This window comes from Monodon monoceros, unplaced genomic scaffold, assembly GCF_005190385.1.
Source record: "Monodon monoceros isolate NGI ecotype Baffin Bay Population unplaced genomic scaffold, NGI_Narwhal_1 Super_Scaffold_18, whole genome shotgun sequence".
Lineage (NCBI taxonomy): Eukaryota > Metazoa > Chordata > Mammalia > Artiodactyla > Monodontidae > Monodon > Monodon monoceros.
The window spans coordinates 69875455-69900062 of NW_021703774.1; the positions used below are offsets into that span (position 1 = coordinate 69875455).

Genomic DNA, 24608 nt, shown 5'->3' on the forward strand with positions numbered 1-24608 from the left:
GGTCTGCGTCCCGCCTCCTGACGATTCGGGGGTCTCCCTTCTTGAGCCAGGCCCCGGCCCCGCCCCGCCGGCCCTGCGGGGCTCGCGCCTGCGCGTGGTGCAGTGCAGCCTAGCTCTGCTGAGCCCCCTTCTACCGCCCCGCCCACCCCGCTTTGCAGGCTGCTCTGGGATTTCCCTTCGCCTCCGTTTGGGGCTGCTGTTTCGCTTCGCCGACGGTAGGCGTAATGGATTTTGCACTTTTGGGATCTTAACTCTCCTTTCCCTGCGTCTGCACTTCACCTTTTTATCATCATTGTTATTATTAATTGTAGGGATGGTTGTATTTTACTAATGAAGAAGAGGGGGAAATCTTCAAATCCTCTTCTACCCACTTGCTTTTTTGAGGGGTGGAGTGGAAAGAAAGTCTATGTAATTTATCCATTCTTCAATCATCCGACAGATGTTCAATGAGCACGGGACGAGCACCGGGTGCTGTGCTACGTACTGGGGATACAGACTGATCCCCGCCCTACTGGGCTTTCTCACGGACAGATCAGCAGACAAAGGAGTTAGCAGGCCACTGGGTGCTATAACTGACATTAAACCATTTGTACAATTAATTGCAAATGTAATAAGAGCTACAAAGGAGATGTAAGGGCTCCTCACACACAGGAGGAGTGTGTGTGAAAGGAGAGAATTTCTTGGAGAAAATGACATATGAGCTGAGTTCTGAAAGAAAGATGAATAGGCACTACCTAGGCTAAATGGAGGTGAAGAGTGATGCATACTAAAGAGCCTTTGGGAGGATTCTGAGGCAGAAAGGATGTAGAACAAGGGGGCCAGTCTGTGGCAGGCTGTAATTGGAGGCTGGTCTCCGTCGTGCCCCTTACAGTCTGATTCCTACACAGCAGCCAATGTGATCTTTTAAAAATATAAATCTGATGTTGTCACTTCCCTGCCCCAAAATGTCCAGTGAATTTCCATTTTGGAACAAAATTCAGACTCCTCACTGTGGCCACCAAGGCCCTGGAGAAGAACTTGACCCCCAACCTTTTACTCCAAACTCACTGCTTATCACTGTCCCACTCACTCCTTCTGTCCAGCTTCCTTACTCCCCTTTTTTTTTTAAGATTTTTTTTTTTTGATGTGGACCATTTTTAAAGTCTTTACTGGATTTGTTACAATGTTGCGTCTGTTTTATGTTTTGGTTTTTTGGCCTCAAGACATGTGGGAATCTTAGCTCCCGCACCAGGGATTGAACCGGCAACCCCTTCATTGGAAGGCTAAGTCTTTTTATTTATTTATTTATTTTTTGGGGCTGCGTTGGGTCTTTGTTGTGGTGCGCAGGCTTCTCTTGTTGCGGAGCACAGGCTCTAGGCACGTGGGCTTAGTAGTTGTGGCATGTGGGCTCAGTAGTTGTGGCTTGCGGGCTCTAGAGCACAGGCTCAGTAGCTGTGGTGCACGGACTTAGTTGCTCCACGGCATGTGGGTTCTTCCCAGACCATGGCTCAAACCCGTGTCCCCTGCATTGGCAGGCAGATTCTTAGCCACTGAGCCACCAGGGAAATCCCTGGAAGGCTAAGTCTTAACCAATGGACCGCCAGGGAAGTCCCCCTTCCCCTTTATTTTGTTTCATAGTTCTCACGGCCACCTGAAATTACCTGTTTTTTGTCTTCCACCACCACTAGAACATAAGCTCCATAGGGCCAGGGACTTTATAATCTTATTCATTACTGTATCACCAGGGTCTAGAACAGTGCCTGGCACATAGTAGATGCCCAATTATGATTTGTCAAATATGTGTCTTGGGGAGCACATAGCAGGGGTGCCCAGCTCATTCAGGGGTGTCAGGAAAATGGTACTGATGGTAGGGACATTAAGGCTGAGGAGTTAATGATGAAAAAGAACAGCTATTCATTTTTTTTCAAGAGAGGAGAAGAAAATAGCATAGAGCAGAGAGGCAAGATGCAATGTGGCCTATTAGACGAAATGTGATTGGAGCATATGGTCCAAGTGGAGAGGTGAGAAATGAGACTGGAACAAAGATGCCAGGTCCCGGTAGCCCTCTTAAAAGGCAGTGTGGAGCCGTTGAAGGATTTTAGGAGGGAGAGTGGTAGCTTCAGAATTTGTATTTTAGTTAGACCATCCAGTTCTTGGTGAATGGATTGGAGGAGAAAAGTAGAGTGTAGGAGGCCAAGCAAGAGATGTTTCAGTGGCTTAGAAGAGAATAGGGAGAAGGGTACAGGGAAAGGACAGAGTCAAGGATGAGCCCCAGGTTCTGTGAGGAAGAGGTTCTATTCATGGGGAAAAAAAACACAGGAGGAAGAGTGGGTTTGGCTGGAGGAGATGATGCTCTCATGATGGTCCTGCTGAAGTGTCTGTGAGACACCCAGAGGAAAGGTCTGGAGGGCAGAGTCACATCACAGAGTCCATCCCAGGAGAAGGATTGGGATTGGAAGTGGAGATTGTGGAACCAGAAAACAACTAGAAGGTTAGTCAAAGCCATGGGTTATCTCTGTGGAGAGAGCATGACATATGAGAAGAGAAGGCCTAGGACAAAACCCTAAGGAACAGACAGAAAGAGGACACGAAGCCTGCAAAAGAGAAGGAACAGCCAAAGAAGTGGGAGGACATCCAAAGCAGCAGAGTGTGGAGTCATGAAAACAAAAGAGAGTGCTTCTAGGAGGTAAAAAGTCCAGTCGAATAAGGGCTGAGCAGGGACTTCCCTGGTGGCGCAGTGGTTAGGAATCCACCTGCCAATGCAGGGGACACGGGTTCGAGCCCTGGTCCGGGAAGATCACACATGCCACAGAGTGCCACAACTACTGAGCCTGTGCGCTACAACTACTGAGCCTGCGAGCCACAACTACTGAAGCCCCTGTGCCTAGAGCCTATGCTCCGCAATAAGAGAAGCCACCGTAATGAAAAGCCCATGCACCGCAACGAAGAGTAGCCCCCACTCGCCGCAACTAGAGGAAGACTGCATGCAGTAACAAAGACCCAACGCAGACAGAAATAAATAAATAAATAAATTTATATTAAAAAAAAAAAAAGGCTGAGCACTACTCATTGGACTTAGCAACAGAGGGATCATTAGTGACCTTGGCAAGAGCAGTTTTGGAGCCAGGAGGGTCCAGTATCAGCCCGTGGAGTGTAGGAAGTGGAGAGAAGTGTAGCAACTCATTCCAGAGGTTTGGCTCTGAGTAATATTACACGCATTGTTGCATGAAATCCTCATAACAACCCATGAGGCAAGAGTTTTGGAGGTGAGAAAACTGAAGCTCTGAGAAGTCAAGAAACTTCCCAATATCTCAGTTCTAGTGAGAAATGAAGCAAGGATTTCAATCCTGTATAATCACTCGGGTGTTCATGCTGAAACACCCTTCCTTATTGCCTCTTCTTGAGGGGAACAGGAGAGAAATAGTGGCGGCTGGAGGGAGCAAGGGTGGAGGTAGAGGCCTCGCACAGAAGACTCCTTCTACTGTACCTGGAGGGAAGAAACGAAGCCTGGATAACAATAACAGTAATAATTCCAGCCATCTATATGGAATTTTACAGTTCACAAGGAACACCTCAGATTTTTTTTTTTTTTTTGTGGCTGCGTTGGGTCTTCGTTGCTGCGCGCAGGCTTTCTCTAGTTGTGGTGAGTGGGGGCTACTCTTCCTTGTGGTACAGGGCCTTCTCATTGCAGTGGCTTCTCTTGTTACAGAGCACAGGCTCTAGGCGTGTGGGCTTAGTAGTTGTGGCTCGCGGGCTCTAGCGCGCAGGCTCAGTAGTTGTGGCTCATGGGCTTAGTTACTCCACGGCATGTGGGATCTTCCCGGACCAGGGCTCGAACCCCTGTCCCCTGCATTGGCAGGTGGATTCTTAACCACTGCACCACCGGGGAAGTCCCTTCTCAGATACTGTTATCTTCAATGAGCCTCATTACAACCCTGCATGGGAAGCTCAGAACAATAAGGAATGTGCGAGCAGGCTCACAGTTGTTCAGTATTTGAATCATACTTCCTGTTGCCTCCACCAAATCGCCTTAGTTAGGTCTCACTCTCACTGTAATAGTCTTGTTCAGAGTTAACCTCATTCTTCTTGAAGTTCACCACTCCTTTGCTTCAAACCACACCAAGGACAGTCTCTGAAACACTGACAAGCAGGACCTTAAACAGCGAGAAGGTGCGGTTGGTAACTTAACCCATTCATTCATTCAGTAAACTTGAGCCCTGATTCTGTGCTTGTCTCTAAGTGAAGAGTTTTAAGGTTTCAGAGAAATATTAACCATGAGATTTGCCCTGTGACCATTTATAAACTTACAGAAGACTAAAAATATGCAACTGAAATATCTGGGAGGCTGTATGACATGATGGCTAAGAGCTACTTGGGCTTCAGGGTAGGACAGACCTGAATTTAGGCTTGACTCTGCCACTCACTTGACCTAAGTCAGTTTTCTCGTCTGTAACATGGGGTTGTCAGGCTAATGCATGTAATAAGCACTCATGAAAGATTGGCTGTTGGTATCTTGAGAAAAATTATAGGGGAGCATGTGAGGTACAAATACTTTCCATTTGCACTGGGCTTTACAAGTACGCTATGGTTATTGTTTAAGAGTTGGTTAATCAGGGACTTCCCTGGTGGTCCAGTGGCTAAGGCTCCATGCTCCCAATGCAGAGGGCCCAGGTTCAATTCCTGGTCAGGGAACTAGATCCCATATCCTGCAACTAAGTTTCCACATGCCGCAACAAAGATCCCACGTGCTGCAACTAAGACCCAGCACAGCCAAATAAATAAATATATTTTTTAAAAGAGTTGGTTAATCAAACTAACTTTATTGCCATAATCATTTGGCAACATATGCATGTATCATCAGTTGTACGCCTTAAGCTTACACAGTGTTACGTCAATTATATCTCAATAGAGCTGAAAGAAAAAAACTGGTTAATCAGATGAATCCAAGGATGAAGCCACACCCTAGCAATTAAGGGGCAGAAGGGTCTCACTGGAGAAACAAGTCATTTGATGTCAGTAATCAGGAGGAGTGGTGTATCTTCAGATCAGAAACCAGAGCTGAAAGGGCAGGTTCCAGGTTGACTGGTAAGGTTTATCCATTCATTCATCTCTTGAGTATTTTTTGAGCACCTACTCTGCTATGCATGGCATAAGAGTGTCTCTCTTTGACTTGACCATGGAGGTGACAGTGGGACTGGGAAGGAGGCACCCTCCTTGGGGAGTTGATCTGAGACCCAAAGAGCAAGGAGCCTGTGACATGGTACTTGCCAGGCTCCAGGGCTGGAGTTTGCTATCTGAGCCAAGCCTACAGCTTGTCACAGGGCTGGCTGAAGTGGGATCAGAACTCTTGTGCTGGGTCAGCCAAACTATTTTTGTATTTCTGCTTTTCGCTTATATTTATTTCCCAGTTGTCCTCCCTTGGTGTTTAGCTAAGTCTTTTAAAAGTGCCGTGCAAGGGCTTCCCTGGTGGCACAGTGGTTGAGAGTCTGCATGCCGATGCAGGGGACAAGGGTTCGTGCCCCGGTCTGGGAGGATCCCACATACCGCGGAGCGGCTGCGCCCGTGAGCCATGGCCGCTGAGCCTGCGCGTCCGGAGCCTGTGCTCCGCCAACGGGAGAGGCCACAGCAGTGAGAGGCCCGCGTACCGCAAAAAAAAAAAAAAGTGCTGTGCAGGGACTTCCCTGGCGGTCCAGTGGTTAAGGCTCCGCACTTCCACTGCAGGGACACAGGTTCGATCCCTGGTCGGGGAACTAAGATCCCACATGCCTTGCGGCACGGCCAAAAACAAAACAAAATAAAATAAAAGTGCTGTGCAAAGGGGACCGAGGAACGCATTTGTGGCCACCTAGTACGTCCCTAGTGGCTACTACAACCTGGGCGTTTGAGGTGACTCCCCTAAGGACAGTGGTTGTCAGTCACCCACTAGCGGGCATTTTGGAAACGTCTCTTTAGTGGAGACCAGGATTAGGAGGCACTTTGAGGATTTAGTGGAAGGACAGGAAAGGTAGACCATCTATAACATGGAGGACAGTCCTGCACAAAGAAGAATTGTCTCTCATTCTACTTGACTTTGGGATGTTCTGCTCAACAATATATGCAAAGGGCTTCCCTGGGGGCTCAGTGGTTAAGAATCCACCTGCCAATGCAGGGGACACAGGTTCGTGCCCTGGTCCGGGAAGATCCCACATGCCACAGAGCAACTAAGCCCGTGTGCCACAACTACTGAGCCTGCGCTCTAGAGCCTGCAAACCACAGCTACTGAGCCCACATGCCACAACTACTGAAGCCCACACGCCTAGAGCCCGTGCTCTGCAACAAGAGAAAGCCCCACTCACCGCAACTAGAGAGAGCCCATGCACAGCAACAAAGACCCAATGCAGGCAAATAAATAAATAAATTTATTAAAACAACAACAACAATATATGCAAATATAAAATCAAATATAAATCAGCAGGACTTCATTATATAATAATGCAGAAAAGTTTTACAAGGTGTTTTTTTGTTTTTTGGAACAGCCCAATAATTTAGGAGGAGATCATTATGGAGAAGGAAGCTTAAATAAAATACATTGTCTTGACATTATGGCATCTGTCTACTCAGTGTATTAGAGCACTTCCAGCTATGCAATATACTTCGTTTAAAAGGGTTTCAATGCAGTAGCATACCTGCAAAAGCAATGAACCAACTGCAAATATGTAATAAAAGTAAAGTTTTTTTACTAGCTTCATTGAGGTGTAATTTACATACTATAAAAGTTTCTCCTTTTAAGTGTACAGTTCAATGATTTTGAGTAAATTTACAGAGTTTTGCAACAGTTAATCTCCATTCCCACTCCAGCCCCAGACAAGCACTAATCTATTTTCTGTCTCTACAGATTTGCTTACTCTGGAATTTCATATAAATGGAATCACACTATGTGTGGTCTTTTTGTCTGGCTTCTTTCACTTAACATGATGTTTCTGAGGTACATTCATATCGTAGCATGTATCAGCATTTTGTTCCTTTTTATTGCTGAATAGTATTCCATTTAATGAAATACCACAATTTGTGTATTTATTCACCAGCTGATGGACATTTAGTTTGTTTCCATAAATAACGCTGCTGTAAATATTCATGTGCGAGTCTTCGGGTGGACAAATATTTTCATTTCTTTTAAGGAGATACCTAGAAATGGAGTTGCTGGGTCATATGGTAACTCTATGTTTAACATTTTGAGAAACTGCCAAACTGTTTTCCAAAGTGGCTGCACCACTTTACATTCCCATGGGAACATATGAGCGTTCTAATTTCTGCACATCCTTGCTAACACTTGTTATTGTCTGTCTTTTTGATCATAGCCATCCTAGTGCCTATAAGGTGGTATCTCATAGTGTTGGGGTTTTTTTGCGGTACGCGGGCCTCTCACTGCTGTGGCCTCTCCCGTTGCGGAGCACAGGCTCCGGACGCGCAGGCTCAGCGGCCATGGCTCACGGGCCCAGCCGCTCCGCGGCATGTGGGATCCTCCCGGACCGGGTCACGAACCCACGTCCCCTGCATCGGGAGGCGGACTCCTAACCACTGCGCCACCAGGGAAGCCCATCATAGTGGTTTTGATTTGCGTTTCCTTAATGACTAATGTTGTCAAGCATCTTTTCATGCGCTTGTTGCCCATTTTTATATTATCTTTGGAGAAATATCTATTCAAGTCCTTTGCCCATTTTTTAATTGGGTTATCTTCTAATTACTGAGCTATAAGAGTCCTTTATATATTTTGGATACTAGGCCTCTATCAGAGATATGATTTGAAAGTATTTTATCCCATTTTGTGGGATGTCTTTTCACTTTCTTGATGACATCCTTTGAAACACAAACACTTTTCATTTTGATGAAGTCCAATTTATCTTTTTTTTCTTCTGTCATTTGTGTTTTGGAATCATAAATAAGAAACCATTGTCTAAAGAGATTCTGGACTTAAGCTATAAGAAGATGAGACTTCTGGGAACCTTGGGAGGAAGTAATAGTATTTACATGTGGGAGGGACATGACTTATGGGAAGCCAGGGGACGGACTATGGCAGATTGCCTCCTAGATGGCCCCCAAATGATCCCCACCTCCTGGTGTTTACACCTTTATTTAGGCCCTCTGCCCCCCACACATCTGTATAGGAGACCTGTGTAACCAATAGGGTATTGTGAAAATGACAATGTGTGACTCCTGGGGCTAGGACCTTGTGGCTTCTGCCTTACAATCTCTTAGATCACTCACTGGAGAGGAATCCAGCTGCCATGTTGTGAGGACACTCAAGCAGCCCTATGAATTATTCCACATGGTAGGGAACTGAGGCCTTCTGCCAACAGCCAGCCCCAGTTCACCACCTATGTTAGTGGCTTCACTTGGAAGCAGAGCCTCAGCGCAGTCAAGCCTACTACAGATGATAGCAGCCCTGACCAACATCTTGGCTACAGTCTTTTGAGAAGCCTCAAGTTTGAACCATCCAGATGAGCCACTTCTGAATTCCTTACCCACAGAAACTATGTGAGATAACAAATGTTTGTTGTTGCCTGAAACAAAAGAAAAAGAAACCACTGGCTAATCCAAGGTCACAAAGATTTACTCCTAGCCTTCCTTCTTCCAGAAAATTAAGCGTTTTAGCTCTTACATTTAAGTCTGTGATCCATTTTGCTTTGATTTTTGATTATGGAGTAAGGTAAGGGTCTAAGTTTATCTTTTTTTTTTAAAATAAATATATTTATTTATATATATATATTTTTAATTTTTGGCTGCTTTGGGTCTTCATTGCTGCGCACAGGCTTTCTCTAGTTGCGGTGAGTGGGGTTTTCTCTTGTTGAGGAGCATGGGCTCTAGGCACACGGGCTTCAGTAGTTGTGGCACGTGGGCTCAGTAGTTGTGGCTCGCGGGCTCTAGAGCGTAGGCTCAGTAGTTGTGGCACACGGGCTTAGTTGCTCCGCGGCATGTGGGATCTTCCCGGACCAGGGCTCGAACCCGTATCCCCTGCATTGGCAGGCAATTCTTAACCACTGCACCACCAGGGAAGTCCCTAAGTTTGTCTTTTTGCATGATATCCAGTCATCTCAGCACCATTTGTTGAAAAGACTGTCCTTTTCCTTACTGAATTGCTAAGGCCTAGAATCAAATAGTGAATTTGTGAAGACATGTGGAATGCACTGAATCTTATTCATAAAGATTGACTTTTAAGCATTTTGATCTATCATATGTTTTATGTTTTTGCAGCACAATAATAATTACGTATTGTAAAAATGACATATGATGAAACTTACATATTGAAATTATTAATTCATGGGCTGTTTTTGCTTCTGTTAAATCCTAATTTATTCCATTTAGGTTAGTACATATCTGACTATTTTATAATGTCTTGTAGGTAATCATGCCTAAGCATTTACTTATTGAAAACATATTTTGCTATAAAAAATAGTCCCATTATCTTTCCTTTATATGCCAATTAAGGCAACTATATTGATTCTCTTAAATTATGTGTGTAGGTAAGTCATATTATCTATAGGTTCATTTCAGGATAGTAGAGAGTATGTCAGGAAATACTTTTTATGAAAAGGGGTGCTCAGGCTGTTGGGCTGAGATCTCCCAGGACAGGGAGAGTGAAGCTTGGGAAGAGAGGCAGACCTGCCTCTCCCCAGCTGAAAATCAATCCATCTTGCCCAACCTGGGAGCCCTGGATTCTGTTTCATTATTGACAAGTTATCCCCTGACCAATGCCTTTGAAGAACACAGATCCAGAAATGTTGCCACGTAGCCAGCACTTCAGAAGCCAACTTGGGCTTTTTTTTTTTTTTTTTTTTGCGGAACGCGGGCCTCTCACCGTTTTGGCCTCTCCCATTGCGGAGCACAGGCTCCGGACGCGCAGGCTCAGCGGTCATGGCTCACGGGCCCAGCTGCTCCGCGGCATGTGGGATCTTCCCGGACCGGGTCACGAACCCGTGTCCCCTGCATCGGCAGGCGGACTCTCAACCACTGCGCCACCAGGGAAGCCCGGGCTTCATTTTGAGCACGTAAAACACGTGTAGAAAACATGGGACAATTTTAAAACAATACAAAACAAACGCTGCAGACCAGCACAGCAGCTTTTGAAAATAACCGGCAGCTAATGTAGCATTTGGCACACTGGAGGCACTCATCAAATGTGTGATGTGTGTCATAGGACCCTGGATACAAATCTTATCGGACGCAAGTCCGTGTGCCCAACGCGTAGTGAGGCCAAACAATACCACAACGTCGGAGTTTGGAGAGAGAAAGATTTATTGTAGGGCCGTGCAAGGAGACGGGTGGCTTATGCCTTAAAAACCCGAACTCCCCGGCAAGCTTTCAGCAAAGCTCATTTATAGGAAAGGTGAGGGAGGGCTGTGGTTAGTTGTTGCAGACTTCTTTGGTGTCAGATCCTTTGTTCTTGAGGTCAGGTCACAACATTCCTGTAAACCTCCACCAAAACAAATGTTATTCTCTATTCTGACGAGAAAGGGCAAGGTCCCAAAGGCTCAACCTTTACTCTCTGAGGTCCAGGCCCTGGCTAAAGGAGGGGGTCCTTGTGAGGGCCAGTTATCCTGCCTGGGAGCATTCATCCAGCCCCTGGTCTGGGTCCTCCCGCCAGTGCCCAGGCCCTGCTGAAGAGGCAGATCTCAGCTGGCGGCACCCTCAGGGCCAGGTCCCCAGACCCTGCCCAGCCGTCATCACTGAGGGAGCCAGGCGCCCAGGGACCCAGCTGGCCCTCAGGCTTTTCATTTACACTGGAGAGAATGATTTGTATAGGATTGATAGGAATACATGTTGTAGCAAATACCAGTCAGGTGAATTCCCAGCTCACAACGATTGCCCTTCTTTGAGAATAGCCCCAACCACAGAGGTGGACCTCAAATAATGATGTGCAGTGTCCTTGCAGCTTAACCCTGACCTCTGGCCGCCTCCTAGCGGGAGACAACTGATCTAAGCTGTACCAATCTTAGAAATGTGAAGGGAGAAACTGAAGCTGGTTGAAGCTGTTACCTTTTTTTAAATTTTTATTTTAATTAATTAATTTAAATTTTTGGCTGCATTGGGTCTTCGTTGCTGCACGCAGGCTTTCTGTAACTGCGGAGAGCGGGGCTCTTCGATGCGGTGCACGGGCTTCTCATTGCAGTGGCTTCTCTTGTTGTGGAGCATGGGCTCTAGGCGTGCGGGCTTCAGTAGTTGCAGTACGCGGGCTCAGTAGTTGTGGCTCGCGGGCTCTAGAGCGTAGGCTCAGTAGTTGTGGTGCACGGGCTTAGTTGCTCCGTGGCATGTGGGATCTTCCCAGAGCAGGGATCGAACCCATGTCCCCTGCATTGGCAGGTGGATTCTTAACCATGATGCTACCAGGGAAGTCCCTGAAGCTGTTACCTTAATGGCAGTGTCCATATACTGCAGTTGCTGAGGCCTCCATGGCCTGGGACCCATGGAGACCGCCACTGCCATCAGGCTGCACAGGTGGGGATGGGGGAGAGGTTTGCTGCTGCTTTGAGGCCTGGACCCGGCCAGTGGGTGGCTGTGGTGAGGGCTTGTAGCTCTACGGGACACAGCCCTCAGCTTGTCCCCAGGGCACCCCAGCTCACCCGCTGGCCCCGCGGCTGGAGGGCCTGGAGGGTCCCAGCGAGAAGGCCGAGATCTGCCTCGGCCTAACCCACTCTCTGCTGAGAGGACCACTGCCAGGCTGACTGTTGGTGGAGCGGGACCTTTAACCGTGGCGCTCAGGGTCTCGGGCTAACAGCCGCGAGCTAAGGGGCCATGTGCCCGCCCCGCCTCTACAAATCCAGGTTCCACAGCTGAGTAGTCAAGCGACTTAGGGCAACTTCATGACCTTTCAGAGTCTTAGGTTCCTCATCTCTAAAATGGGGAAAATAATAGTATCTGCCACGTGAGAATAAAATGAGACTATGAGCATAAAGTAGCACAGAATAAGTACTCAATAAATATTATTAGCCCTTATTATAACCAACTTTATTTAGAAAATAAAATATAAAAGCCTCAAGGGCAAACCACATTGTGAGAGAAGAAACAGGACACTCACAAACTCTGTGCCTGCAGAGGGAAACAGGGAGGGGAGTGGGGCTCTAAGGCCAACAGAGCACATAGCACAGGGAGATCAGCTCCGTGCTTTGTGACCACCTGGAGTGGTGGGATAGGGAGGGTGGGAGGGAGACGCAAGAGGGAGGGGATATGGGGATATGTGTATATGTATAGCTGATACACTTTGTTATACAGCAGAAACTAACACACCATTGTAAAGCAATTATACTCCAATAAAGATGTTAAAAAATAAATAAATAAAGCCAACAGAGGAGGTAGGGGCAAATGTAGTAAGTACTTAATATCCATAAATAGTTGTGGAGTGAGTGAACTAGAGGGAAGTAAGATCACCTGCCCTCTTCCCAAGAACAAGCCCTGTGCAGCATTTCCTGGAAAAACAGGAAGTCTAGATGGGGCAGATTTGACATAGTGATGATGGTTCAATTCAATGCAACAAGCTGGCACCTACCCACCCTGTGCCAGGTCTTCTACTTAGAATGAGTAAGCCATTCCTTTGGGGAGCTCCAAGCTCCTTCCATAAACACAGCCCTAACTTGTTGCAGTATTCGGTGCCAAGCAGTGTGCTAGACACACATTATCATCCTTACACCTCACAACAGTTTTGTGAGATAGGAGTTATCTCTCCCCTTTGATAGATGGGAAACAGAGGCTGAGCGTGATTAAGTAATTTATTGAAGGCCAAACAGCCAGTAAGTGGTAGAGCCAGGATTCAAACCAAGCTCGTCTCACTGAGACTGTATTCAGCATAGTCTGTATTCAGTATAGTCTCAGTGAGACTGTAGCTCCTATAGGGCTACAGGAACCTAGAAGAAGGAATGGTCAATTTTGCCTGGAGTGTGTCTGGAAAGACTTCACTGAGATAATTTAGAAAAACAAAAAGGCACAACAAACAAGTGGTTCCCAAGTGTCCACTCTGTACCAGGCACTGTGCTTATCTCCCTGACTTCAGTGGTGACCTGGTGAGGTGGTGGTATTCCCTCCATTTTACAGGTGACGAAGTAGGCTCAGAGAGCTGTAGTCAGTCAGGTCATAATTCTGTGTGTCACTCCCGCTGAATCAATATGATGTGGCCCATGAGGCAACACCACGGACAACCCCCTTGTCACATCCACTGAGGACGCAGCTTTGTACCACACTTTCCAGCTTTGAACTACTTTACCCAGCCCCCCTGTCCTGTGATTTCCTTCTCACCTGCATCTGACGATGAGACAAGCGAGGACTGGAGAAGCACTGTCCCTCTGCCCAGGGCCCATCGTCCCTGCACTTCTCTGGTTAATATTCCCTAAACCTCACCTCTTCTCCTCCATGAAACCTTCCAGGATAACCCCAGCATGAAGGGCCTCTCTGTGCACACCTGTTGACCAATTTTGTCTTTATCTGTTACCATCCGTGTAAGAGTCTGACTCTTATGAGCCTTCTGAACCTCGATAGGGCAAAAACTTCTTCATCATCTCTCAGTATTTTGGCCTCAGTATTTTGCACAGTGAACCTCTTTTATTAGTATCACCTTTATTAGCATGACTAAAATTTTTTCTCAAGAAAGCAATGTGTCTGCTGTGGTTCCCATCCTTTGGGATTCGGGAGCCTCTACCCCATCCTTCATTCAGATCTTTCATCTAGATTCTTCCTAAAGTTGTCATCCATACATGCCTTCCAGAATTTCATAGGGTGTATAATCACCAACAGCCCAGAGGAAGACAGTCAGTTGCCCTTTACAAGTATGGTTGCGATTGCCTCACTTCTCGTGTCATGTGACTCTCCCATAGTTATCACATGACACATCCACTCCATTTTGCCGGAATTAACCCGCAGGGCTCATCTGGTACGTATAGCTACCTCAGGCTCCTGCACCCCTGTTTTTATTTAGCTGATACTCTATCCCTCCGAGGTTTGGGAACCCCGCAGTCTTCTCATCTGGTGATGGTGTTTGCAAGTCCTTCCAGAGAGGTGAGTGGGCCAGGGCTCCCAAATGGTCTTGTCGCTCTTTCTGGAATCCTGGCCCTCCAGGTTCTGGAATTCAGTGAACGACACACTCTCCTCGAAACCAGGCCATCACGGCCCTTTGATGGAGGGACAGATGGAGGGAAGGTGAGGTTGAGGGAGAAATGGTTAGGAAGAGGGGTGGAGGAGGGTCCTGGTCGGGGTGGGCAGAGAGCTATTATTAGCAGAGGGCTTGGAGGGTGTCTGGACCCAGGTGTCTGTGGGCTTTGTTCCATTCTATTAAAGGTGGGAGACTAGGCTGGGTGCCCACAGGCAGCCGAGCCCTGCCTGGGAGAGTAGATGAGAGGTGGAGAGGGGCTTGCCCTCTAGCCTCTCCTCATTCTGTTCTCAGGAGTGTCCCAAGCCCCAGGACAGAGTAGGCATCATGGCTCCCAGCCTCATGGGATTGCTTCTACTTCAGGCCGTGTCGTGGGCATCAGGTGAGTCAAGGAGGAGGGAGGGAGCCCCGAGGCCCCCTTCCGCCTTATGGTCCTTTGGTAGTCTCTGACATACGGTGGTGGACTTCATTAGATGCTCACTAAACCCTTTTGAGTGACTGAGATCAACTGTGGGGTACATCAAGAGAATCTTTGAAATCAGTATTCAGTCTTTCCTTCCAACTAGTGTGCCCCTTCTCCCCATCTTCCTCCTTCAGCCCTTGCCTCTCTTGTGCTGTCTCCCTCCCAGGTGCCCGCCCCTGCAGCCCTAAAAGCTTTGGCTACAGCTCAGTGGTCTGTGTCTGCAATGCTACGTACTGTGACTCTCTTGACCCCCTGACCCTGCCTGACCCTGGCACCTTCAGCCGCTTTGAGAGCACACGCAGTGGGCGCCGAATGGAGCTGAGTCTGGGGACCATCCAGGCCAACCGCACAGGCACAGGTAACCACTACACCCCTCCCCCAGGCTGGGGTCCTCCTGGAGCTAAATCATGCCAGCAATCACCATGGAGTTTCTCCCCTGTGCACTGACACCCTTTATTCCCTGCGGATGTCCTCAGGGCTGCTGTTGACCCTGCAGCCAGATCAGAAGTTCCAGAAAGTGAAGGGTTTTGGAGGGGCCATGACAGATGCTGCTGCTCTCAACATCCTTGCCCTGTCACCTCCTGCACGGGATTTACTACTCAAATCGTACTTCTCTAAAGAAGGTAAGGAGGAAGGGGACAAGATGACATAGTGCAATTGACACTTTGACCTTTCCTTTGACCCTGACATCCACCCATCCCTGACATATGGGTCTCTGTTAATGCCCAGTGAAAAAAAAGATTGTCCTACCCATCTTCTGCTGAGTGCCTGGGGCCTCTCAGGCTCAGAAGGTCTGCGCTTCACCCAGAGCCCAAGTTCCCCTTAGCCCTCAACTCAGACATAATTTAGGACTGGCAAGTGGTAGACAATGCCCCACATTCTCCTACTGACTCAGACACACATATCTTGGTCTTCTTTTTCTGCAGGAATCGAATACAACATCATGCGGGTCCCCATGGCCAGCTGTGACTTCTCCATCCGCACCTACACCTATGCTGACACCCCTGATGACTTCCAGTTGCTCAACTTCAGCCTCCCAGAGGAAGATGTCAAGCTCAAGGTGGCCACTCTGGCTGCCTCAGGCCCCGGTGGCATTGATGCCTGGTGGTTGAGAGGCCTCAGGCTAGAGCAGTCTGCAGAGAGACCTAGAACGTGCCCTCTGCTCTCTGTGTTCTGTCCTGGGGTGGGAGGGAGGAGGCTGATAGCTAGGCCTGATACACTGGGTGGGCCAATCTGTTTATGTTCCAACTCTGGATGTCTCTCTCCTCACCACCTTTGTTTCTAGATACCCCTGATTCACCAAGCCCTGGAGTTGGCCCAGCGCCCTGTCTCACTCTTTGCCAGTCCCTGGACATCACCCACTTGGCTCAAGACCAATGGGGCAGTGAATGGGAAGGGGACACTCAAGGGTCATCCAGGGGATCTCTACCACCAGACCTGGGCCAGATACTTTGTCAAGTAAGGGAACAGCAGGGCCATGGGGTCCGGACCAGCCTCCCATCTTGGACACCCTGGTCTATGTCCCAGCCCTTGATCTGGTTCCGCCTCCAGATCTCCTCAGCTCACCTTTCTACCTTCTGGGTCTTTCAGACTCAGGCCCCTCAGTTTTCCCCCACCCAGTCAGGCCTCCTATTCCCCAGGGTCTTGGTTCCCTGTCTTGGCCATGATCACTCACACCCTTTCCCTCGCCAGGTTCCTGGATGCCTATGCTGAGCACAAGTTACAGTTCTGGGCAGTGACAGCTGAGAACGAGCCTTCTGCAGGGCTATTTAGCGGGTACCCCTTCCAGTGCCTGGGCTTCACCCCTGAACACCAGCGAGACTTCATCGCCTGTGACCTGGGCCCCACCCTGGCCAACAGTACACACCGCAACGTCCGACTGCTCATGCTAGATGACCAACGCCTGCTGCTGCCCCACTGGGCCCAGGTGGTAAGGACCAAGAGCTCCATGGGTGCCCTAGTGACCCCCAAGCCCAGCATCCGAATGGCTGGCTCCCGAACAGAGTGCCTTCCCTGCCCCAACTCTTGATTCCTAGAGCACCCTGGCTGGGACCAGGTGCCCAGGTGGCACCCCTGGGGTGCTGGTGGTGGTGGTGATCCCCCTCTGCATCTCCAGGGCCCCATGAATCTCCACGGTTGTCACTTTAACCCCCTCTAAGTTGTGTTCATCCCACTGCCCACTTCTCAGGTCCTAGTGCCTCTTCCAGAACCCTTTGTGCAGGACCCAGGCTCAGTGGCTCTCTTTCCCCAGTAGTCCTTCCCTTTCCCTGTACAGGTGCTGGCAGACCCAGAAGCAGCTAAGTATGTTCATGGCATCGCTGTACATTGGTACCTGGACTTTCTGGCTCCAGCAAAAGCCACCCTGGGGGAGACACATCGCCTGTTCCCCGACACCATGCTCTTTGCCTCAGAGGCCTGTGTGGGCTCCAAGTTCTGGGAGCAGAGCGTGCGGCTGGGCTCCTGGGATCGAGGGATGCAGTACAGCCACAGCATCATCACGGTGAACCACCTGTCTCCCTTTCCGCAAAGCAGACCACCTCAGACCCCTTGCTAGTCTCACCAAAGGCTCCTCTCCAGCTTTTCCCCAGCTGGCTTACTCTTTGGAGCAAATTTTGGGATATCATGATCCCCTCTGTTGCCTTCCCTTCACAGATCTGCACACCATCACCCTCGTTCCAAATGCTTGAGCGGTTACATCTGCCTCAGATTCCTCAGCTTCTCTGGCGATGCCTCTGTCCTCACAAACCCTCGCTCCTTAGATATTACTCCCCTCACAAAGGCTGAGCACCATAGCTCGTCTCCCTCATGTGACACTTAACTGTATTCACTGGGGGCCTTTGTCTCTGCCCTGTTCCTACCCTAGAACCTCCTCTACCATGTGGTCGGCTGGACTGACTGGAACCTCGCCCTAAACCCTGAGGGGGGACCCAATTGGGTGCACAACTTTGTCGACAGCCCCATCATTGTGGACATCGCCAAGGACACATTTTACAAACAGCCCATGTTTTACCACCTTGGCCACTTCAGGTGAGTGGAGGGCAGGCACCCCCACTCCACACCAGTCCTAGCATCTCCTGCACTGGGATTGTATCCCCGCCCCCTCTACCCCACCCCCACCCCCCCAGTGAGGAAGCAGGAAGGTGCTGAGGGTGGGAACTTTGGGAGCAGCACGCATGTCCCCCTTGCACCGTCTAGGCAGGTAGTGACTAGCTGGCATTCGAGACAGACAATCCCTGAATGCCCGATGCTGGGACTGGGAGGCGGGAGGGCAGGGCACGCCCAGCTGCACGGCTTGAGGCCTGGAGAGTTAGGGCAGAGCTTTGGAAGGGTTCTAGGGGGAGGGGGTAGGTGGTAGGGATGACTTCTTAAGTGAGAGACTGATGGGAGCTGCCCTCAGGGCCAGGGGGGCTGGGCTGGGGTCCCTGACGATGCCTGTTCCCACTTCAGCAAGTTCATTCCTGAGGGATCTCAGAGAGTGGGGCTGGTTGCCAGTGAGAAGAATGACTTGGACACAGTGGCACTGATACATCCCGATGGCTCTGCAGTTGTGGTCGTGCTAAACCGGTGAGAGCAGTGGGGCCTGGGAACTGGGCTGAGGACAAGACGGTGGGCTTGGCAGGATCACACTCTCAGCTTCTCCTCCCCACCTCCCCCAGCTCCTCTAAGGATGTGCCTCTTACCATCAAGGATCCTGCCGTGGGCTTCGTGGAAACTATCTCACCTGGCTACTCCATTCACACCTACCTGTGGCGTCGCCAGTGATGGAACAGATACCCAAGCAGGCGCCTAGGCTCAGCATGGACATCAAAGGGATAGTCAGCTCACATGCTGTCTGTGGCTACAGAGGGTACAGCAGGACTGGGGGGGAGCTTAAGTGACGTAAGCCCAGAGGCAGTGGTTTGGGTGACTCACTCTCCCCTCTAGTTGGTGCCAGGGGCTGGAGGCCCCTAGGGAAAGGACCGGGAGGCCCCAGTGGTCCTCCACCCCCATGCTTGTGTGAGCGTGTGCTGTGTGCTGGTTGCCTGTGGAAACTGGGCCCAGGCCGAGGGTGAGCTCACTGTCTGTACAAACACAGGGGTGGGGGGTGGATGGCAAGAGAGATTAAGGAAAGGAAGAGACTAGGAAAGCTGAACCCAAAACTGGGAAGTGCTTGTCTTTCTTGGAGATGCAGAACCAGGTCCATGCAGATGTCAGCACCAGGGCACAGGCAGTGAAAGAAGCCAAGCACCAGTGGGTAGACTCAAGCACCCAGATGGCCCCCTTGGTCCAGCGAGGAAAAATGGCAGCCTCTTAAAGGAGAGAATGTCTGATCCCAGTCAGTGTGAGCAGTTTTATTCTGGGGGTGGGACCCCATTTCCAGCCATACCAACAATGGGGAAACACAGGAGCCTCTGGAATGCATGACAGTAGAAAAATCAGTCCTGGGAGCATGAGGATAAATCATTCCTCTTCAACCTCCTCAGCCATGCCCAGGGCCCGTGTGCGTGGGGCCCGGGCAGGTGGTGCCCGCTGGATGGAGACAATGCCACTGAGCAAGGCATAACCCGCCATGGCTGCCAGCCCCGCCAACACAGATAGGATCTGGTTCCGGCGCCGATATGGCTCCTCCTCAGTCTCTGGGTTTGCTGGTGTCTGGCGTGGAGGTGGCACCTCAGCTGAGGGGCAAGGAAGGAAGGTGGGTCGGGGGGCTGGTTTCTGGATCCCTGCCCACTCTCCGCAGAGCTAGCGCCCACCCCCCACCCATCTGCCCCTTACCTCCCTCCCAGGGGAAGTAGAGGCTGAGGATATGGGTGCAGTAGGCACACAGGTTGTGCAGCCCCCGCAGGTGGGCCTGCAGTTTCCCACTGGGCAGCTTCGCCTGCTGCAGCAGGGCCAAGTAGCTGAAGACAAAGGCATCCAGGGAGGCGGGGCTGCAGCAGAGAGAAAGGGTGGGATGGAGAAGGGGGAGAGATGGAGTCGGATGAAGAGTCGGCCCTGGAAAGGTAGGCTCTGGGCAGCAGGGGAGGAGAGGACACACAGTTCTGGTCCTGGTGTGGGGAAGGCGCCCCAGGTGGCGCCAGCCTGCCTTGAATGGGACTCTATCCCAGGGCTGCATAAAGGGCACATTGAGTGCCCCACAGCCCAGCAGGCCCCTCCTGGGCCTGGCGGCCCTCCCACCCTCCTGTACCACTGAGGCGGCTCCGGGCCCACACACAGCCCCACTGTCACCAGATCCGATGTCTGTCCCGAGGACCTCTTGTCCAGAGCCTGAGCCCACCCTAGCCTCTGTGGCTGTCTGAACCTGTACCTTCTTCCAAGCCACCTATGATTCCCCGGGAGTCAGACTCACGCATCTCCAAAGAAGAATTTCTGAGAGCCCAGGCGCTGAGAGAGAAGGGTCAGGCATTCCCGAGCTTCCTGGTACAGCTATAGGGGGACACCAGGTCAGCTTGCGGCTGCGGGAACAGTGCCGCCTCCCCTGCCAGGCACTCCCACTCCTGGCCATCGCCCTGGGGGCTCCTCTCATACAACAGCCCCCTGTCCCAGAGGTACCTCCTTCTCCAGCTCTTCCTCCTCCTCTGGCCTGTGCTCCCCACACAGCAGCTGCAGCCGCTCCACGTGCTGCCGCTGCATGCGGCCAGGCAGGAAGAAGTTGAGGGGAAAGGGCATAGCCTCTGCGTACCACTTCCGGGTTACTTCCACATAGTTCTTGGCGTCTACCCAGAAAGTATGTATCTGGATTGGGTGTGTAGGAAGGAAGAAGCAGGTCTGAGCCAGTGCACCTGCCTGACCCAGGGTGGGCTTCTGGTCCCCACGCTGCTCCAAGCCTGTGGGGGGGTGTGTCTGTGTGTATGCCCGACCCCCTCCCCCACTGACCACCCATGCTGGGAGGTCTGGGCACACTCACCAGCACCGGGAGCAGCTTCTCCTCCAGCAGAGACATAAAGGCCAAGGTGTCTGCTCCTTGCCGGGCTGACAGATCATAATCAGCATTGTACTTCTGTGGAGGAAACATCCACTGTGAGGTGGATGCTGGGGGACTCCAGGGACACTTCCTCAAGGAGGGAGGCATCCTGTCTGGCACCACCCACACTGACCTCTGAGTGTAGCAGAGGTAGAGTGTGGGGCTTTGCTCGCTGAGGCCCCCTTGCCTGGGCCCAGTCAGTAGCCTGTTGCTGTTGGCGGGAAGCCTGGACCTTGGAGCCTGCTGGCCGTCAAGGTCCCGCGCCCATTGGGAGTTGGAAGGAAGGCCCAGCCACAAACCAGGAGCAGCTCCCAGAGTTTCCACAGAAAGCTGGCAGGATGCCTGCTGACGGCAACTTTCTAACAGTAACTTCTCTGATCCAGACAGCACAAAACTAGCAGAGCGGAGCTCAGATGCAGGTTGGGCCTCAGTCAGTGCCTCGGGTACTAGGGGACGCCATCGTCATGCTCCCAAGACCCAGTGAACCCACGTCTAGGGCCCCAGTGCCCAGCTCTTGGGTGTTTCTTCTATGTCATTCCATGGCCCAGGCGCCACCACCACATACATTCCAACCATACCCCCAGGTCTCAGCCTGCCACACCTTGTAGGCTCCAGTATCTGCTCCTCAGCACCCTCCTCCACATCCTGAGTAAACGTTGTCCCCACATAACCTCTTGAGTGTGATCCTTAAATCTCTCTGAGCCTCATTCTCCCTCATGGAATAGGGATAATAATCTTTCTCTCGGTGTGGCTGTGTTAGGAGAAAACTCTTTGGAAACTGGGAAAGCTGTGTTCATACATAAGGCAACAATAGCCCAGTCCCGCCAGGAACTCTGGCTTTCACCTGGATCCCCTCTCTCCATGCCTCTCAAGCCTCCATTAATTCCCTGGTTCCTCCACCTTTGGGAAAGTAGAAATGAATGAAAGCCCCATTTCTGACAATATGTTCACTTTTGGAACTAGACCATGAAACTAGAAGAGCCCTTGGAAAGCATCCTGGCTAAGCCCCGTAGTTTTACAAATAAGCAGCTTACGGCTCTGAGAGGTTAAGCAATTTGCTCAAGGTCACACAGCCAATGACAGTGAAAAGCACAGCCTAGGCCTCCCCAATCCTCTCGTAATGCTCTCTCAACTTCCCCACCCTGGCTCTTAGCCTCGTCCATCCTGAGCCCCATATTATAAAGCCCAACCTGGTCCCTGAAAAAAGGGCAATGGCCCTTAGCAATCCCTGTCTGGTGCCATCTTTTTTTTCTGGTCTCATCTTTGAGGACCTCATCTGAGCCAACTGTTCTCTCCTACTCTCCTTTCCCTTCCATGTGTCATCAGCCTGTTCACCTCTCCCTCCTCACCCAGCAGGCAGAAGTCATTGTGCCTCCAGATGCCTTGACAGTGGCCTCGCTGAATCTCTACCCTACTACTTACTACATCACAGCAACACGTCTGTGTCTCCTCAACCAGACTATATGTTCCTTGAAGCTCGGTCCCCTGCGTCCAGTTTGGCATATATTTGGTACTCAATAAATGTGTGTTGCACTGAATTGACTGAACGTCTCTCACTGGCAGCCCCCCTACCCAAGCCACCTACCTCTTTTCGAAGGTGGGTGATGATCTTGTGTGGTACTGAGATGACCTCTCCATGACTGGTCTGAAGGGCAGGCAGAGTTCCTGATGTTGAGAAAGAAGTATGTCCACCAGAGAGCTGCCTATCCATACATAACTGCACCACATCCCTGTCTGTCTCCTGCTCTTCCCCTTGTACACTCCCTTCCTCACCCCCCAGGGACACTGGGTACCTGAAGGGCTCCGCCAGGGGTTGGTGATCTTGTGCACCTTGAGTGGGGCACCAGTAAATCTGGCATAGGTCTGCAGGGAAGGAAGCAGAAGGCAGAGAGGCCAGGGACATGGCCCCCACAGGGGAATCAAGAAAAGAAATAACATTTATTGAATACCTTTTGTGCTATGCCCTATGCTTAGGAATTACCTCACAAAAAAAGAGGTAGACATTACTGTTCCCATTTTACAATGGGCAACACAAGGCTCACAGAGATTATGGACATGTCCATGATTACAAGTCAGCCAGGAAAATCCTTCCCTCTCTCTCCTCTCCTGCGATCTATCTGGTGAACATCTAGCCTCATTTGGAAGCACTAACCATTCCTTCCTGGGCAGTCTCTATGGCCTGTTCCTACTTATAACTTAGCACCTGAACATTTTATTACACTTATTTGCTGACACGTCTATCTTTCTGTGAACAACTTTAGGGGAGGGACCAAATGCTATTCATCTTTGCATGCCAATGTTTAGTATTTGGAAGAGGCCTAATACATGCTTATTAAATGAGTGAGTGAATGTGTGAAGTAAACTAGTCTGCCTGGCTCCAAAGCATTTTCTACAGAGCCTGGCTGTGGGCCCTTTGGTTAAATAAAGAATAAACTCAGTAAATGCTGTTGATTGAGGAGGAGGAAAGGGAGGCTGAGGAGAAAGCAGCAATGCCGAGCCGGAGAACCCTGAGATCGTCCAGCCTTAGTAAACCTCTGGATGAAGAAACAGCGCCCAGAAAGAAGGGATCGTCCCAAGGTCACAGAGCCAGTAAATGGATGTTCAAGAACTAAAACTCATCTTCTGAACCCCTGATCAGGCCTCTTTCCATCGCTAAACAAAACCTAGGCTGCTACGACACAGGACACTGAGTCTATACCGGCCAGTCACGCTCTTTGATGGCCTCAGTTTCCCCCATTGCACCCGTGCTGAGGCGCCCTGGCAAAATTCGGATGACCGGCTAGTCCGGGCCCCCTCCCCAGTCCTCCAGGGCGCAGCAGAGGGCGCCGGCGCCGCTCCTCACCAGCACGGCCAGGCTGTCCAGGTCCACTGAGGGCAGGCCCCAGCCCCCTGCCCAGCAGAACAGCTCCATGGGCGCCGCCATTTGCCCGCCCTCTGTCCCGGAAGCACCTCCCCCTGCGCTTCCGCCCTCCACTGTGCGGATCCGCCCCCAGCCCCTCAGGCGGATCGCAGTGGAGAGCCGGGGGAGGCCCTCAGGAGGGCGCGGCTTATCCCGGCCAGAGAGGCTGCCTGACGGCGTGGGGCGGGGCCGAGGGCTTCGGGGGAGGGCGGACGCCGCCTGATCCAGAGGTGGCTCGCGAAGGGGGGAAGGGCTCTCAGCGCGGCGCGCCTTGGAGAGTCAGGGTATCTCGGCCGAGGGGAGCCCTGAACCCCCGAAGGCGCGGCGGGCCCAGGAGAAGGGGGTTTTGTGCTCCTGGACGGGCTCTGGGGTCCCTCGCAAATCTGCACGAGGTCTGGGCTGCTCTGGGGGCCCCTCAGGACTCGGCCCCGAGCGGGGGCTGCGGGGGTAGGGGGCGTCCCCCGAGCTGCATGTTTTCCACAGCGCGTTATGTTTGGAACCGGCCCCGCGCCTCCTGTTGCCATGGAAACAAAACAGGGGCGGTGGCGGCGGCCGGAGCGAGGCCGGGCTGGGCCTGAGTGGGGGAAGGGGAGGTGGGGCTCGCGGGCTGTTGCCTTGGTAACGGGAACAGAGGCGCCCCTCTGCTTCATCCGGGTCACGGCCTGTCCGCCGGTACCCCAAGTGTTCCCAGTCTGGCCCCCGGCCCCTGGCCTGTCCTTTGGTCTACTCCTGTTCTTGGTGTCCCTTTCCTCTTTCCTGATTTCTTCAACCTCACTGACCACTGTTTTAGACTCTCCCTCCAGTTCCCAGCGGACGCTTCCAGACTCGAAGTTTTCCTAGGAATGAGGGAAAAACGGAGGCGCAAGCACAAGTCATGCCCCCCCTCCCCCAATAAAGAGCACTTGCTCTATCCAAGCAGCAAACTTCATGCCATGCGGCCATCCCCTGGGCACTACAGCGAGCTAGTTTCGGCCACTCCCTTGGAATTCTCTCATGCCAGCTGTGGAATAATGCCCGCTGTCTGGCACTGCCCCGCCAAGGGTTCCTGCCTTCCCCAACTGTGGCTTCCAGAAAACAGTAGCATTCGGTAGCAGCCCCCAACAGCGAGATGCCGGGAGAGAGGGAGGCACCTGGGGGAGAGCACCATTAGGGAGATGCAGGAGGCAAGGAGGCCTCCAGGACTCTTCCCCAGTGCCCCTGGTTCCCGGAGCTG

At 51.2% G+C, this 24608-nt stretch overlaps 2 protein-coding genes across 5 annotated transcripts; one reads left to right on the plus strand and one right to left on the minus strand.

Annotated features, from left to right (window-relative positions):
* Window positions 1–74: 74 nt before the first annotated feature.
* Window positions 75–18983, plus strand: GBA (glucosylceramidase beta). Of its 3 annotated transcripts, none has more exons than XM_029229501.1 (12): window positions 75–215; window positions 13919–13998; window positions 14384–14471; window positions 14719–14910; window positions 15029–15175; window positions 15479–15612; window positions 15838–16010; window positions 16245–16482; window positions 16828–17052; window positions 17416–17579; window positions 18000–18116; window positions 18209–18982. In XM_029229501.1, exons 2-12 carry the CDS (start codon window positions 13972–13974, stop codon window positions 18312–18314), a joined length of 1611 nt encoding a protein of 536 aa, XP_029085334.1. In that variant the 5' UTR covers window positions 75–215; window positions 13919–13971; the 3' UTR covers window positions 18315–18982. The 3 variants fall into 3 exon arrangements, with proteins under 3 accessions (XP_029085334.1, XP_029085333.1, XP_029085332.1); XM_029229500.1 differs by lacking the exon at window positions 75–215 and adding an exon at window positions 11383–11451 and having other exon boundaries at window positions 13940–13998; XM_029229499.1 differs by lacking the exon at window positions 75–215 and having other exon boundaries at window positions 13524–13998; window positions 18209–18983.
* Window positions 18860–23930, minus strand: MTX1 (metaxin 1). Of its 2 annotated transcripts, XM_029229503.1 has the most exons (8): window positions 23339–23930; window positions 22290–22359; window positions 22082–22161; window positions 20440–20532; window positions 20085–20267; window positions 19882–19958; window positions 19308–19462; window positions 18860–19207 (listed from the first exon to the last, which is right to left on the minus strand). In XM_029229503.1, exons 1-8 carry the CDS (start codon window positions 23417–23419, stop codon window positions 18993–18995), a joined length of 954 nt encoding a protein of 317 aa, XP_029085336.1. In that variant the 5' UTR covers window positions 23420–23930; the 3' UTR covers window positions 18860–18992. The 2 variants fall into 2 exon arrangements, with proteins under 2 accessions (XP_029085336.1, XP_029085337.1); XM_029229504.1 differs by lacking the exon at window positions 20440–20532 and having other exon boundaries at window positions 18869–19207; window positions 23339–23875.
* Window positions 23931–24608: the final 678 nt, after the last annotated feature.